At 43.6% G+C, this 14389-nt stretch overlaps 1 protein-coding gene across 6 annotated transcripts in view; it reads right to left on the bottom strand.

Annotated features, from left to right (window-relative positions):
• ADCY9 (adenylate cyclase 9) overlaps positions 1 to 14389 on the bottom strand; it is a 94007-nt gene that overhangs the window by 20878 nt on the left and 58740 nt on the right. For all 6 annotated transcript variants that reach the window (XR_011049837.1, XR_011049838.1, XR_011049839.1 and 3 more), the window contains 3 exons: positions 13055 to 13157; positions 9830 to 10038; positions 1672 to 1831 (listed from right to left, as the gene is read on the bottom strand). Coding sequence is in view for 2 of the 6 variants with exons in the window: in XM_068420066.1 (XP_068276167.1) it covers positions 1672 to 1831; positions 9830 to 10038; positions 13055 to 13157 (472 nt within the window). In the remaining 4 variants the exon portion in view is untranslated. The remainder of the gene's footprint in view (positions 1 to 1671; positions 1832 to 9829; positions 10039 to 13054; positions 13158 to 14389) is intronic.

Here is a 14389-nt window from a genome sequence, read left to right as displayed (position 1 = left end):
CCATAAAAAAAACATAACTTAAACTTACTTTTTTTCCCCCATTTCAGGTCTCCTAAAGTGGCAGAGCACTGGTTCTCACTCCAAGTGATGCCCCAGCACGAAGCCAGCCTATAGAGGGTCACTAAGTGCTGCGTTTTACTATGGATGCATGGCTTTGGAAAGTTTTTTTTTTTCATTGCTGTTTTTTGTTAATTTTGATTTTAATTATTTTATATCCAGGGAGGGTATAAAATGCTATGAATAAAAAAAAAACTTCGCAAAACCATGTCACAGTAAAATACGACACTTACCTGACCCTCTATAGACTGACTCCGTTTCCTAGAGCTCCATGACTGTTGAAACACTGAGCACAAGACAGGTTGGGACATCTCTTGGAGAGTGAGCCAACAACCCCACGACTCTGGAGGACCTGCAAGAGGAAAGAAAGCAAAGTTCATTCTCTATTTGGTGATGAACGCCACTGTATTACTGGATTTGAGCTCCCTTCATTGTGAGGAAAACATTCCTACAATGAGTTTACTGGGAGTCATGAGGGAGAAAGACCATCATTACACTGAAAAAAAAAATTACAGCTTAAAAAATAATTAACTAAAGTTCACAAAAGGTAAAAGCTGCAGAATGATTTTAAACGTGGGATGTGAAAGAATATCAAATACACTCTTCTGTGACTGTGATAACCACGGAATATATGTTTAAATTGGGAAGGACCAAAAAATATCTGTTCCACACATACCCATGGAACAAACACTTCCCAACACCCAGTAATAAACTGGGACAGGAAGAATGAGGAGGATCTGGTCGTTCCCTATGCCCGGGGCCCTGAAATAGCGAGTGATTTGTGAAACACAATTCCCTGACCATCCTGGGGAGGAAGGATCGTACACTGTGCTACCTAAGAGAAATTTGCAGAGAAACAAACTTTTATCCCTGGTTCCAGTCCATTTTATTCACTTGTTCTTAAGCATTGATTTTATGCTACAGTTAGCCTTTAAATTAAACTATTCTTCCCCCTCCTCACTATCTAACCCCTTGTTCCCCCTTTCTGAATGTTTTTATTAAAGGAGACACCAAATCCCCTGTGGACCTCTCTGTGGCTGGGCTAAATATGCCAATTTCTTCCCGTTCCTTTTCAGAGGACAGCTATTGCATGCCTTTAACCACTCCCGCAGCCCCTGCAGGGCAATCATTTCTAGGTACTGACAGCTCTCTCCTTTGAGTTTCTCCATCTAACCCTGCAGAGAAAAAACATCCACTGCTAACAGTGTCCTCGCTGTTGAGATTCACTAATGTACACGCAAAGTTTTTAAGTACACACAGCATCTCTGACTACAAACTCTAAATCAAAACCAGAATGAATGCAATGAAAAGCTTGAGACTTGCGTTATCTAGAATAAACCCCTGCAGAAGCGTTTGATCTAAGAAAAAAAAGATTGTGTTTTTGATACATTTATAGGTATCTTTCTCCTCTTTTGTATGAGAGTTTTTAAATAAGCAAGTGACTGTATTTACATAACAAACTAGGCACTTCATCATACACAAAAGCCTTATCCCTCTAAGGGATCTGTATCAAACAGATGTAAAGCACGAGGGAGGCGAAGGAAGACGGCAGGCAAGCAACAAGCCTTGTTAGATCCAAAACGGCAGATTATGAAACAGAGTTCGACAACTTACATGTATATTTGTTTCAAAATCAGAGGTGAAGTGCGAAAAAACTGCAAGAGCTGGGAGAGACACCAGGATTGCACCGAAGAAATGTCGAGGCAGCCAGCCAGATATCACCTCCAGGAGACGCTTGGTGCAAGTCATCACCTCCTCCAGGAAGAACGCCATCCTGGAACCAAGGAGATCACACATCGAGGCGTTAATTTCAGCGCATCGCTTCGTACGTCTGATTTACCTGTAATAATACAACTTCAAATCCTTCGCTTGGACCATATGAGCGATCACAGCACATCACATCTCATAGCACCTGTGGGGAATTTCAGGAAATACTCCACCGTTGCTGAAAGAGGACGGGTTGTTTGCTCCGGCAAAGGGAGGGAGAGCAAGCGGGACGGTGGGCTTTGAGAAAGCAAACCGAAAGCCAAATGTCACTTACTGGGAAGGTACGTGTAGGAAAGACTCCTCTCCATTCATAAATATTTAGCCTTAAAGCCAGTGGGGAGAGGGAAGGCTTTGACAAGTTAAAAAAAAAAAAAAAAAAAGACTTAAAATAACATCAGAAATGTTTGACAAGCGGGGCGGCAGACCCTGCTAACAGATCACCCAGAGGCTGTGCAAATCCGCGCCGTCCCAACATCATACTGCAACTGAAACCAGTTCTCCCAGTTCCCACCACCCCGACAGAAGCTCCCGTCTTCGATCAGGCTCCGTTCCCTCTCCTGAGGGATGGGGAAGGAGAGCGTGGGCTGCGAGCTGGCACCCTCGGCAGGCAGCAGAGCCCAGGAAGCCGTTGGGACGAGCAGAAGAAGCGAGAGCACGGTGGAGCCAGCTGGCAGCCAACACGCTCCTCCGCTCGCCCGCCGGGGCCCAGCGCACCCACCCAGCTGGCTCCGCGCGCGGCAAGGAACGGTTCTCGCCTCGAGCTGCTGATAAAACGACAGCCCAAACCTGGGAAGTGCTGAAGGAGCCAACTGGAAGAGCTCTGGAGAGCAGCTCAACGGCGATACTTGCTAAGTGAGAGCACTTCTAATTGGTACAATGAATAAGGAAGGGTAAAAGGATGCTCAACGCTCGAGGACGCTGCACAGAAAACTGTTATTTACCTACGGAAACAAATCCTCGGGATAACTCGCTTCTTAAGAAGCTCAAAACCATTAGTCACTCTAGAAAAATGGCAACTGCTGTTCAAGTTTCTAATTATTTTTATGAAAGCATAAAAAAGTAATATAGTACAGTTAGCTTCATTCAAAGCGTTTGGTTGGGGATGTATGTAATTATCAGAATTCTGCTAGTGTAACAGGGGACTACAGCAGAGCTCACACAGCAAATAATCACTATTTTTTTTTGACAGAGATGCCCACAACTAAAAAACAAGTATAAATACAACATACACTAAATACAAAACTCATAATCTCCCAAAGTTACACAAATGATTCCATATTACCTATATCTTTTAAAAGAGAAAAACTATCCACTGATTTTTTAACACTGTTGTCTAAAATACACGGTATTACACTGGATAAAGACCTGACACAAACCAGGATAAATTTAAAGTTCTTTACGTGAATTTGTCGCTTATTCCACGCTTTTAAATATGTACTGTTTATGAATGATACCTGAATTCTCTGATCTAGACTGCTGTGAAATTTGTGACCTCAAGCATTTGTTTTGAAGCTTCAAGAGCTCTTCTCTAATATATTAAATATATAATAATATAAAATATATTAAAATCTGGAAATTATATTTAAATGTAAAGAAAAGGATAAATTAGGGGTAACAGGATGGAAGATGCTGTAATACACCAGGATCCCACGAGAGGGTGCTCACACATTTGTTAGTTCCTGGTTTAATGAACTTCCATTTACATTACAAATCACAGCTCTATTCCATCACAATGAAGAATTTCCAACAAAGCACAGAAATTAAAAACTGTATACAAAGCAAAATAAAATGTTAAAAAAGCACTACAGAGGAAGAATTGGGCTTTCTGAAGCTTTATACACTGCCCTAGCTCAGTTGCCTCTAACATCAGCGACAGAACTACGCTGGCAGCCAAGGGAGCCCAGGATGGAGCACTGCTGAAAATGCCACCCAAGTTCATGCCTCTAAAAATAAAGTTCAATTCTCCCAAAGCCTCTGAATTAGGATTAACATTGACAAGGCTGAACTGTGAGAAAGGAAACGGAATTGGGCTGCAAGGCAGAGCGCTCCTGGGGCTGACCTCCATCCCCGTGCCGACCTCCATCCCTAGGTGAAACTCCATCCCCACGCCAACCTCCATCCCAGCCTAACCTCCATCCCAGCCTAACCTCCATCCCTAGGCTCTGCGGGCAGCCGGGGGGGAGCCAGGAGAAGCCGGTCTCCGCACAGGCAGAGCGGCGACAGCTCTGCCCACACTCTGTGTGCTCCTCCGTGTCGCTCCCATGCAGGCTGGCACAGGAACCCGCTCTGGGGCACGCCAAGCGTGGCAGATACCTAGCGCAGCTCATGTCTCTCACCCCAACCCACACAACAGGGACTACAGGGTGCAGAAAGCTTTTTTTGATATTTTCTTCTTTTTTTTTTTGCCATGCCTCCATGCCAGGGCAAATTCTTGTGGGAACTATAGCAACAAATCCATCAGCGAACCCGATCGGTTAATCCTGCGATGAGGACACGTCTTTATTTAGGCAGCTGCGTGTTTCAAAAAAGCTAGTGCAAATTCCAGGACAACGCCACATTTCTCGTGGTGATGTTTACCTTCTTGCATTGATTTTTTTTTTTTTTTTTGGATCCGGTATTTATCGCACTGCTCTGCACTCTGGAATTAAAACGATTGAAAATCTCATCCTTCACGGAACAGCGAAAGCCTGTGAATACAGCACAACCCTCCCATCGCATTAAATCCAGACAGCAGTGAGAGCTGCAGACAGATTTAATGGCTACAGGGCAGTATCAGTAAATAATGCAGTGTCAGTGGGTAGCTCAACAGGGCTTAAATGCTAAAGCATCCAAGATGTTTACCCAAGCTGGAGTTCAAATTAGTAACTTTGACATAAATGATTAATGGGTAATGGAGAATGTTACCATCATTTCTGTATTTACTGGCAGTTTAAAAATCAATTCCCATAGTTTAAATCAAAAGCTTTTGGCATAGCAGCAATTTGGTGGGATATTAAATACCAAAGTCCCAGATGTTAGAAATAAATAAAGGCAAACAGAATACATTGTTTTCCCTTGCACCAATACTCTGTAGCAGTCACGTTGTTAATGGAACTGGTTCATTAAGCTCTAGTTGCAGGAAACAATTTCTGTTCCTGGTCATGAGGAACTTGTTAAGTTGGATCTTAAGAAGATCCAACGGGTTGGCCACAGGGTCTCAGCCGTGGACAGAGCGTGGGTGTTACTTCAGCAGGGCCTGGGAAGGGGAAGTACCAGGCAAAGGGCAGTTTTGCTTAGTCAGACAACAGCAGTTTCCCATTCTACTGTTTTGATTGTACTTGCTTGCTTTCTTCATCCAGAAAATATTTTTTTGCCCCCTAGAAAGGTACTTCTGAATTCACAAAGCAACTCATCAAGTGCTCCCACCTCTCTTTTGAACAGGGTTGAAACACCCACTACTCTGGCCTCACCTCTTCACTCACAAGTCTTCACTGAAGGATGCTATCAAAAGCAACACTTTTTTAAAAACAAACTTATTTATAATAAGTTTTACTTGAGAATAAGAACTAGATGTCAAAAGTATCTAGTTACCAAAAATCCTGTATTTACAGCTAAAAGAGTGGGCAGATATCTTTTGCCCAAATTCCTGCAGAAGCACTCCTAAGAATCCCAAGTGAAGTCTCACACACACTGTTGTATGTTCAATGACCTTTCCCAAGGTGTTTTTGTAAAACAGCAAAACTTGAGGACCTCTTACACTTCAACTCAACTCATGGAAGTCAAAGTAGTCACATTTCAAGTGGGCAGAAGGATGTTCTTTGCACTACGTTTCCAGAACAGGAGATGACATCTTCCACACGCTTGCAAACGCAGTGTGCAGCCTTTTGTGTGCAGCTTTATACAAGTAATTCCAGAGTGGCACTTGTGATAACAGTGGGATCCTCATCTACAGATCCTCCAGTGATTTATTACCAGACACTTCAGAGGAATCAAAACACCCTTCTCCCTTGTATGCCTTGCTCCATGAGGACTTCTGCTCTTCTAGAACTTAAAAGTTTTACTCATTTCTCACTGTGCAGGCAGCAATAGCACTCTCCTCTCCCACTCCTGCAGCTGGGCCAAAGGTCTTAGCCACAAGAGCCGTAGCGAGTACCTCCTAGGCCAAGTCCTGGATTCAATTAAAACTGATTTAAAGGCAGGGTGTTTCACATCATGATAATGAAAATACAATGAGAAACTTAGGCAAGAATTTTCTGGTCCTAAAATAATCCTTTTTCCTGAAATTCTGGGATTGTGCCCAGCATTGTAGTCCAGCCTCCTCCCTGAAGATATCTCGGTGGCATTCTGTGATTGTCATTTGGGATGACATTTCTGCACAGGAAGCTCTGCACCGTTTCTGTGCATAACGAGTGGTCAGAGTGAGCAGTCCTCACTTCGAAGAGGATAAAGACAATTTTCTTCTTTCTGCTCAAGGGAACTGTACAGAAGCGTGTGTCTCAGGTTGTGGCGACTGGAGTGGCCCAAAAGCTTATTTTATGTATTTTCTATAAAGTAATTACATATTATAAATTCAAAATTAAAAAAAAAAACCTCCAAGCCCTAACAGGTACCTTTTCCTACAAAAGTCCCCCCTAATACACCATCGTCATTACACTTAAAACTGAAAGCTACCAGAATCTGAGATTTTCATCTACAAAGACTGCTCTTCTTTGGTGTATAGTATGAGGCTATTTTCAAGAAGGTACCCTGGGTTAAGATCTACTCAGATCTGAGATGATCCTGTTTTGTACTTTAAAAGATTTACTGAAGTGTCACCTTAGATGCAGTGATCAGAGGTAAGGCAAATACAAATCATACCTGATTAACAGGGGAAAGATCACAAATGCGAGCCCACGGTAGCAAGTTCCTGAGAATCAATTGCTTGTAACTGTGAAGTAAATACAGAGTAATTTGCAGACACGTCCCCTCCCACCAAAAGAAAGGAGCAACACATCTCACTTGCACGACCAGGGCTCCAATAGCAAGTGATGCTGGTGACTTGATCCCTACGTCCCTACTCCTCGACTGCCAGTTTGACAGAGGGCAGGGAAGGGCAGCAACCGCTTACCCCATCCAGCAACTCCTGTTTCCCAAACTAACCAGGACGATTTGTGGGGTCTTGAGATTAATGGTCATCTTGACTCCAATGAATGCAGCAAGTGCTAGCGACCACCGATCATCTGCACCCGTGGGAGCTGTGCAGGAACTGCAGCATTCCCTGCACGCCCAAACCTCCCGTGAGTGCCCGGTAGGATAAAGCCAGTCCTGCGTGCTGGCAGTAACAGATTTTCAATAAACACCGTATTACTACCCCAGGTGGGACTGTGTGAGTTCTGATGGCTGGCTACAGGTGTTCTCCACAATGCGAGATGTTTCTCAATCTGTTTTTCAAATCAGAATTAAGCACAAAAGAATGATTAATACTAAAAAATATATATACTTCTAAGAGGAGTCATCCTGAAACACTTGCTTGTTAAATCTGACTTTAAATGAGGCACCTAAGCCAGCTTAGAAAGTAAAATGCAGGCTTTAAGCCAACGTTGTCTCATGAAAATATTAGAAATGTCAGTGGCAAAACCAAATAGTGTTAAGAAAACATTATAAAGCCACTTAACCTCACCTCGGTAATGGCCCAGGCTCACTACCGGAGAGCATGGCTCTTAACAACAGAGTGCTGCCATGAAGCTCAACCTCTGCACAGCCACACACGGCTCAAAGACAAAACCACTCTGCAAATTCTTGACTATACAGACAGCATATTGAAAACAGCAATTCACCTCCTCCTTCAGAAAACCATACACCACCAACTACAGAACAGGACTGAAATAAAACCTTACGTACCTACACATAAAAATTTCGAAGATTACAGCAAATAATATTTTATAAATGTACAAAATAAGAAAAGGCAACTGAAATGTAGCACTGGAAAAACAAGTGGGAACAATAATGAATTGAAAAATACTAAAATGGAGTATTTTGATAAGGTACCTGCAAAGTGAATGAACACAAATCTTCTCCAAACCTGGATAGCAGAAACCAGCTCTTCTGCAAGTGGTTGAGCTGTTCAGAGCTGAACAAATTCAAGGATACGATGCCATGGCCACCAAACCCAGACTACCTGCTCACTGCTGCCTTCCTACTCTCCTGCCTGGTGCGATGAAAGAGCTGCCCGGGCACATTAAAGTGACCAAAAAAAAAAACTTCCCCTCACCCAAGACAGAGTATGGAAACTGTTCTGCAAAGGGGAAGATGCATCTCTGGTGCGAGAGAGAGGACAGAGCAACAGTTAATCCAGTTTAGGATGCACTGGAATGACAGTCCTACCACTTCAAGCATCTCCCAGTACAGGTCTTAACACTTTCTGAATTTCTAGATTTTCTAAAACCTCCAGAACTACAATACTATTCAAATTGCAACAATCAAATACTTCTGCTCAGAAATACTACCCTTAAAAGCATTTCCACTGTTCACAAACGACACCTCTCTACTCCTAAATGAGAGCTTTCATGTAAATATGTTTGCATATATTTACATGCACACTGAGTTAGTTACAAGCTTGCTTCAGTGACTGAAGTACTAATTTAGCATTTTTTACCTTGACCCTGAAAAGTTACAATAAGAGTGCAAACTGCAATCTCTTGTTTCTTTTGAAACAACAGCAGAACTGCTTCTAACTTGTAATTACCAAAGCGTTTTACCTTACATACACCTGGCAGATTGGCAGAACTACAAGCAAGGACACACGTTTCCACACACCACCCTTGTAACGTGCTCTTGTGTCAGAAGGAAGTGCAGTGAAAATGGGATGAGGAGGGCAGAATAAGCTTGCTCGCACAAGTATAGGCAAACAAACAACTTATTATTGGGTCTATCATCTGGGTTAATAACAGGTTACATGGGGTATCTGTGTAAATCAGACAACACACCCTGGAGAGCATGAACTTCACTGAATGCATGTACAATTCCAGCCTTCTGCTGCACTTTAATGTCTTAGGAACTCCAGCGTGCCTCAGGGAAACCCCACGTTACGTAGGAACCACTCGCTGACTAGTTAACAACGCTGGGGTAAGGCCCACAAGCACCCTAGAAGTCCAGCACACACATCCTCTGGGGGACTGGGTACAAGTCAGGCGTGAGAAGTCGCTGCTAAATATCATGTATTTGCATCTGCAGCCAAGCCTCACCCCCAAGGGCAGAGGAGAGGCAGAGGTGCAGGGGCTGCAGGGACTCATTTAAGAATTCAGGGACTGGGGGTTCTTCGCTGCTGGCTCAGCAGAGGCAGTGTGGGGGCTGGCACCGCCGAGCCCAGCCAGCGAAGCCACTCTGCAAGCACCAGCTGACTGTCACACAGCCCCGGGCTCGGGGGAAATGCTGAACTCCAGTTACGCATCAAACAGAGAAAACACAAACTATTTGAATATTAAACCCATGAGACTTGAAATAGAGATCGTTAAGAAACCTAATTCTGGACAGATGCAATGTGACTTTTGCAATTTCTTTTTGTGTGGATTTTTTTTTTTTTTTTTTATAAAGGACTGCTCTTTGCATTTCTGATAAATCATTTCAGTTTTAACACCAGAATGGCACACTTTATCTAGGAATTTAAAGGCGGGGGGGGGAGTTTCTTGAAGGACAGATAGAAGTTTTCTGTTTGAATTCCCTCCCCGTGATGGCCCCGTGAGGGGAGAAGATACCCAGTTGTGTGTGGCATCCCAAGGAACAATAAGCAGGGGCAGGCACGGTGTGTCGATTCAGTTTCCCTGAGTGGCCTCTGTCAGAGTCACCTTTCTCTCCTCCAATCTCTGTAGCTAGACCTCTCTTTGCACAAGATCTGTTGCAAGCCTTCTCGGCTTCACTAACACTGTTCTCCAAATATTACAGACCGTCCAAGTGAGTTCCTGGGATAATGTTAGACAAGATGTTCCCCCAAGCCAGTCACCATTTTAGTTCTCACTGCCATTTCAAGCCTTTCTTACGCTTTATTTACCTAATTGAGATGACAAGGGACAGCACCTCCAGCAGGATGGCGATGACGAACACCACGACGGCTGCAGGTGGTGGCGGGGACGCGACCATGCCATGTTTCAGGAAACACGTGATAGACAGTATGAGGAAGACTATGGTGGAGAGGAACACGTCCAGGAGCGAGCTGAAGGTAGCGCTGGCAAATGTCTTCACTGGAGCATTCTTCATAACCTGTGTGCAATACAGAGGTCGAGGGAAGGGATGAAAACAAATAAATGCTATTTTGCTGAATTCAACTGTACCATAAACAGCAGCTCACAAAGCAAAACAAAGGAATACTGACTTCTCCCCACTTCATTAATCCAACATAAGTACTGTTATGAAACAAGGAACAGAGGAGGTAGTTCAGCGGCTACCATAGTTCCCACGAATAGATCTGTGTTGAAAAAAAGCACTGGCAACACAGCGCCTGGGTCCGGGGTGATTTTTACAGATTGATACAGAAATAAACCATATGAAAATTGCCTATTCTATGCAAAGAAACATCAAACCCATAATTACCAGCAGATAAAGCTATAAGAAGTTTTCTTCAAGGATTTTCATTTAAAATAATAATAGATTTTACAATAAACCTTTTAGCTCCAATGGTTCTTTAAGATAACCCTCCAAACACCACTCTACAGCAACAGTCCCTTGCCTGTGGCAGAGTTCACATCTCCCTCGCAGACCAGATTAAAAGCAACAATCAGGACACCATGTAATGTGAATTGATCAGAGCCCAGGACACCAAGTTCTGTTCCTCCGTCACCCCTTACCACACATTCCCATCCCGTCCTGGCCTGGCCCCAGGGCTTGCACAGCTGTGCTGTGTGCTGCTTTGGCCAGTCCAGCTGAAAACAAGATCCCGAGCTCCACATCCTGGCTTCCTCAGATGAGCCCGGTTTTAGGAGTGCTCATATCTGCCCAAGGGACTGCAGAAAGCAAGTCCCAAAGAAAAACAAAAAGGACGTTATCCATATCACCATGAAGCAGCCCAGTTTGAATACTACAGTCTTGTACTCTGGTTTAATTTGGAAATTTCTTCTGCTCCTTAGAACACTATCTGCACTCAGCAATACTGGGAAACGAACTTGTTCCTCATTTGTACCTCTCTGCAAATTAATATATTCGCTAAGCGGCCTTCAGTGCCAAAATTACCTTCTAATCTGAGCTGTGGCAGAATCCTGTTAGTCCACACAGAAAGTCACATAAATTGAATTAAGGGAAGCAGCACTGTATCCTGAAGCGACAGCGTTAAGGATGCCCTAACAGCATTAAGTAGTGCCTTAATTTCTGAACAAGAACAGGCTAAGCAAGCTCTGGGGAAGCCGAGCCGCTTGCAGAGAAGGATCACAAACGGAGCGTGCAGCTGGCACTGTGTAATTAGAGGTGAATTCAGCAGTGCTGGGAGTTACTTTCAGCAACAGTTTACTGCAAGGCAATTAAAGAACCAGCAGGGCTGACAAATCACTTAACTCTCCCAAGAGAAGATTTTTGTTGCTGTTCTTTTGGACCAGTACTACACTAATATTAAAACTTTAACAGGTTTTGCCCCAATGCTGCAGAGTTACTATTAGAGAGTGAAACCTTCCCGTCTCCAGGAAGGTTTATGTAGTAATTTTCAAATTAATCGCTTGCCACTAACAAAATTCACAGAACACATTCCTGCTCCTTCTATGAATTTCCTACACACCCACACTAATAGGTCAATCTGTACATGTCTGACTATCACTCCTCCACTTCTCTTTCCAATCTTTCCATTGGAAAGAACTTGATTTAGTATTTTCTGTATAGTTTGGGCAAATTTTGCAGGGTGTATCCCACGAGAAGTTTCTCCCTGTTGTTGCCACATGAGCTTTATTCAGAGATACCACGGGAATACAGCGCTGTGGGATGAACATGGAGTTCCGGAACACAGTGAACAAACTGAACTGCAACACAGCTACGCTTCCCCTTGTTAAAAATGTAAGTTGGGTCTCATTTGTAAACACTGGAAAACAAGAGAACAGGGGCTGTTGCTAAGGACAATGGGACAACACTGTGCAGAAAGCAGCGCATGAACAGCCAGCAACAAGCAGCAGAAGCAGAAATCCTACCTGCCCTCACATGTAGGACACACAGGGAAGAAAAGAAATCAACACCGACATTTATCACGATGCAATTCTGGCAGATGGATGACCCAAACTAATAGCTCAACGCTGCTGGAAGGGAAGGGCCCATTCCCCTTCCTGCTGCCGGACACTTATCTTGCACTGGCTCTGGCACTTGCCAACCTCTCTGTGAGCTGCTGCTTCAATACAGCAGAAAACAGACCCAGATGGAAAAAGAAAAAGCCCCAAACAGTAAAACAAAACATGAATATTTTATGCTAGGCTAGTAAGATGAACTGGCTCGCAGCAGGGAAGCCTGGCAAGCACCAGAGCCATTAGAAGGAGCAGGGAGGAGTAGGAACAAGGAGGGGAGAGCAATTGCCCTCTTTCGGCAGCAACTTTCCAGTCACTTGTGGAAATGCAGCCTCAGTTAGTACCAACACCTAATGTTACTATATGTAAACTTAAACATCTCGCTAGTTCATATCAACCAGGCAGGAATATCTACTAACATGGAGAGCCTTCAATGCTATAGTCCCCATGGGGATTAAGGACTTTCTATACTCAGTGCAGAATCCTGAAGAAGGCACCAAGTTCTTTACAATTTACTCACTGTTCCTTACCATTACACCGAGTTTTGAACTGTGTTTCTGAGTGCAGCACACTTAGGACATTTGAGTTCAGAGCAGGTTTGGGTTCCACAGCGATAACTGTGAGGCTGAGACATGAACAAGAATCAAATTCAAAGTTACCATTCTCAAAGTCAGGATATTTGATGAGAAGGCAAGTCCTTTACTTTTGTCTTAGCATGGTTCTCTGGCCTGTCTAAAGCCTTAAAATATTAATGTGAGAATGGAGAAGAGGCAGGTGAGAAGTAATTAGTGTATCTTGGTGGATTGTGAAAATGTATTTCCAGCCTAAACATTGGACTAGGCTCTGGGCATGGCACAAAACAGGTAAGCTGACAGGAGACTTCTCAGAGGCAGCAATACCGAGTAGTAAATCACATTTGACATTTCATGACACTTGTCATCAGCCGCAATGAAATGTGTTAAAAACAACGACAGACAGTTGCTTAGACAGATTCCAGAAGGAAACCAACGCCAGGAGAAACACACCTCTTCCTGATAGCTCTTCCTGTAGGTCATCTCCAAATCCTGATCCAAGAAGTTCAGGCTCAGCTTGTTAATAGGCGGTTTAAAGAAGTAGTCTTTCATGAGGCTAAAGAGAAAAGAAGACACCACCATCAGTTTATTCAGCTGGAACTCTGTTAGAGCCCCCTGTTCTGGGGATTCTGCTTCCAGGGATGCTGGCGCTTGGCTTCGAAGTTCCTGTAGCTTTTCTTCACTCGCTCAGTCAAAGGAAACACTTTACAAAAAAACGAGAGCGCAAACTTTTATATTTTCAGGAAGAGACTAACAAGTCCTTCCAGAAACTTAGCAGCTATAACTGCAGGTGACTACAGATAATTGTACTATAAGCCAGAAATAGTAAAGGTTAATTGCTGCTACAGAGGCACAACCTTAGGAGACGCGTGGCTGTGGGATATTTGTGTCTTAGGTGGAATTCTATCGTACAAAGCAAGCCAAGGATGACAAAGTGACAAACTGTCAGAGAAAAACCCTGTCCGTTTTAGGAGACGGCACTTGTTATTTCAAAGGTGATAAAATAACGCAGTAACTCAGCTGGGAACATTCCCTTAACAATTCGGGCTGCAGAGAAATGGAACCTGAAGAGATGGAGAGCTTGCATCTACTTCTGAAACACAAGATTTGAAATTACCAGAATCCCCAACAAAGGCACTGACAAATAATGAAATCACCTCACTAGGACTAACAAACCAGGAGGCAGCATTTACCCAAGGGTGTTTATGCATTCCTTCACCTTTTCTGCCAGCGTCAGGTGCAGGAAAAAAACCCAAACAAATCCAAACATAAAAGAGGCCTCAATTGTTAAAAACTTCTTTCTATTCCCCACCCGCTGGAGCAAAAATACAACATTATTTGAGTTTTACATTAGTTGTAAGAGGTTTATGAAACAAGTTTTCTAACGACATCTACAGCACTTGATCTGCAAACCTTTTCTATCTCTAGAAGGTGTCAAAGAGCCGAAAGGACCCGACCTACAGAGCACCGAGTGCTTTGTGCCTGCTGGTCACAGAGTGAGGTCCCGCCTGCTTATGCCATTTACTGCTGGGACAGCCCGTCACCCTCTCGTCTGTGCACTCCTCACCCCAGGCTTCAGAACACATGCTCTTGTGATGAACCTCCTTTTGTTTTCAAGCAAACAATTCTACCTGTTGCTGGTGGAAATACAGTGAACTAACTGTTTTTAAAATTGCTGTTGAATCTGAAATGGGGCAGCTTCTTTCCCAGTGTTATTCCTACCTTGAAAATTGTAGCACCGGAGCAGTAACTAGAGCGGGCTATTTTCTAAGCAAAACCAGAGATGCA

The sequence above is a fragment of the Nyctibius grandis genome, chromosome 30 (genome assembly GCF_013368605.1).
Source record: "Nyctibius grandis isolate bNycGra1 chromosome 30, bNycGra1.pri, whole genome shotgun sequence".
Lineage (NCBI taxonomy): Eukaryota > Metazoa > Chordata > Aves > Nyctibiiformes > Nyctibiidae > Nyctibius > Nyctibius grandis.
Note: the sequence above shows the minus strand (reverse complement) of the source record. Positions and strands in the feature narration are given on the sequence as shown.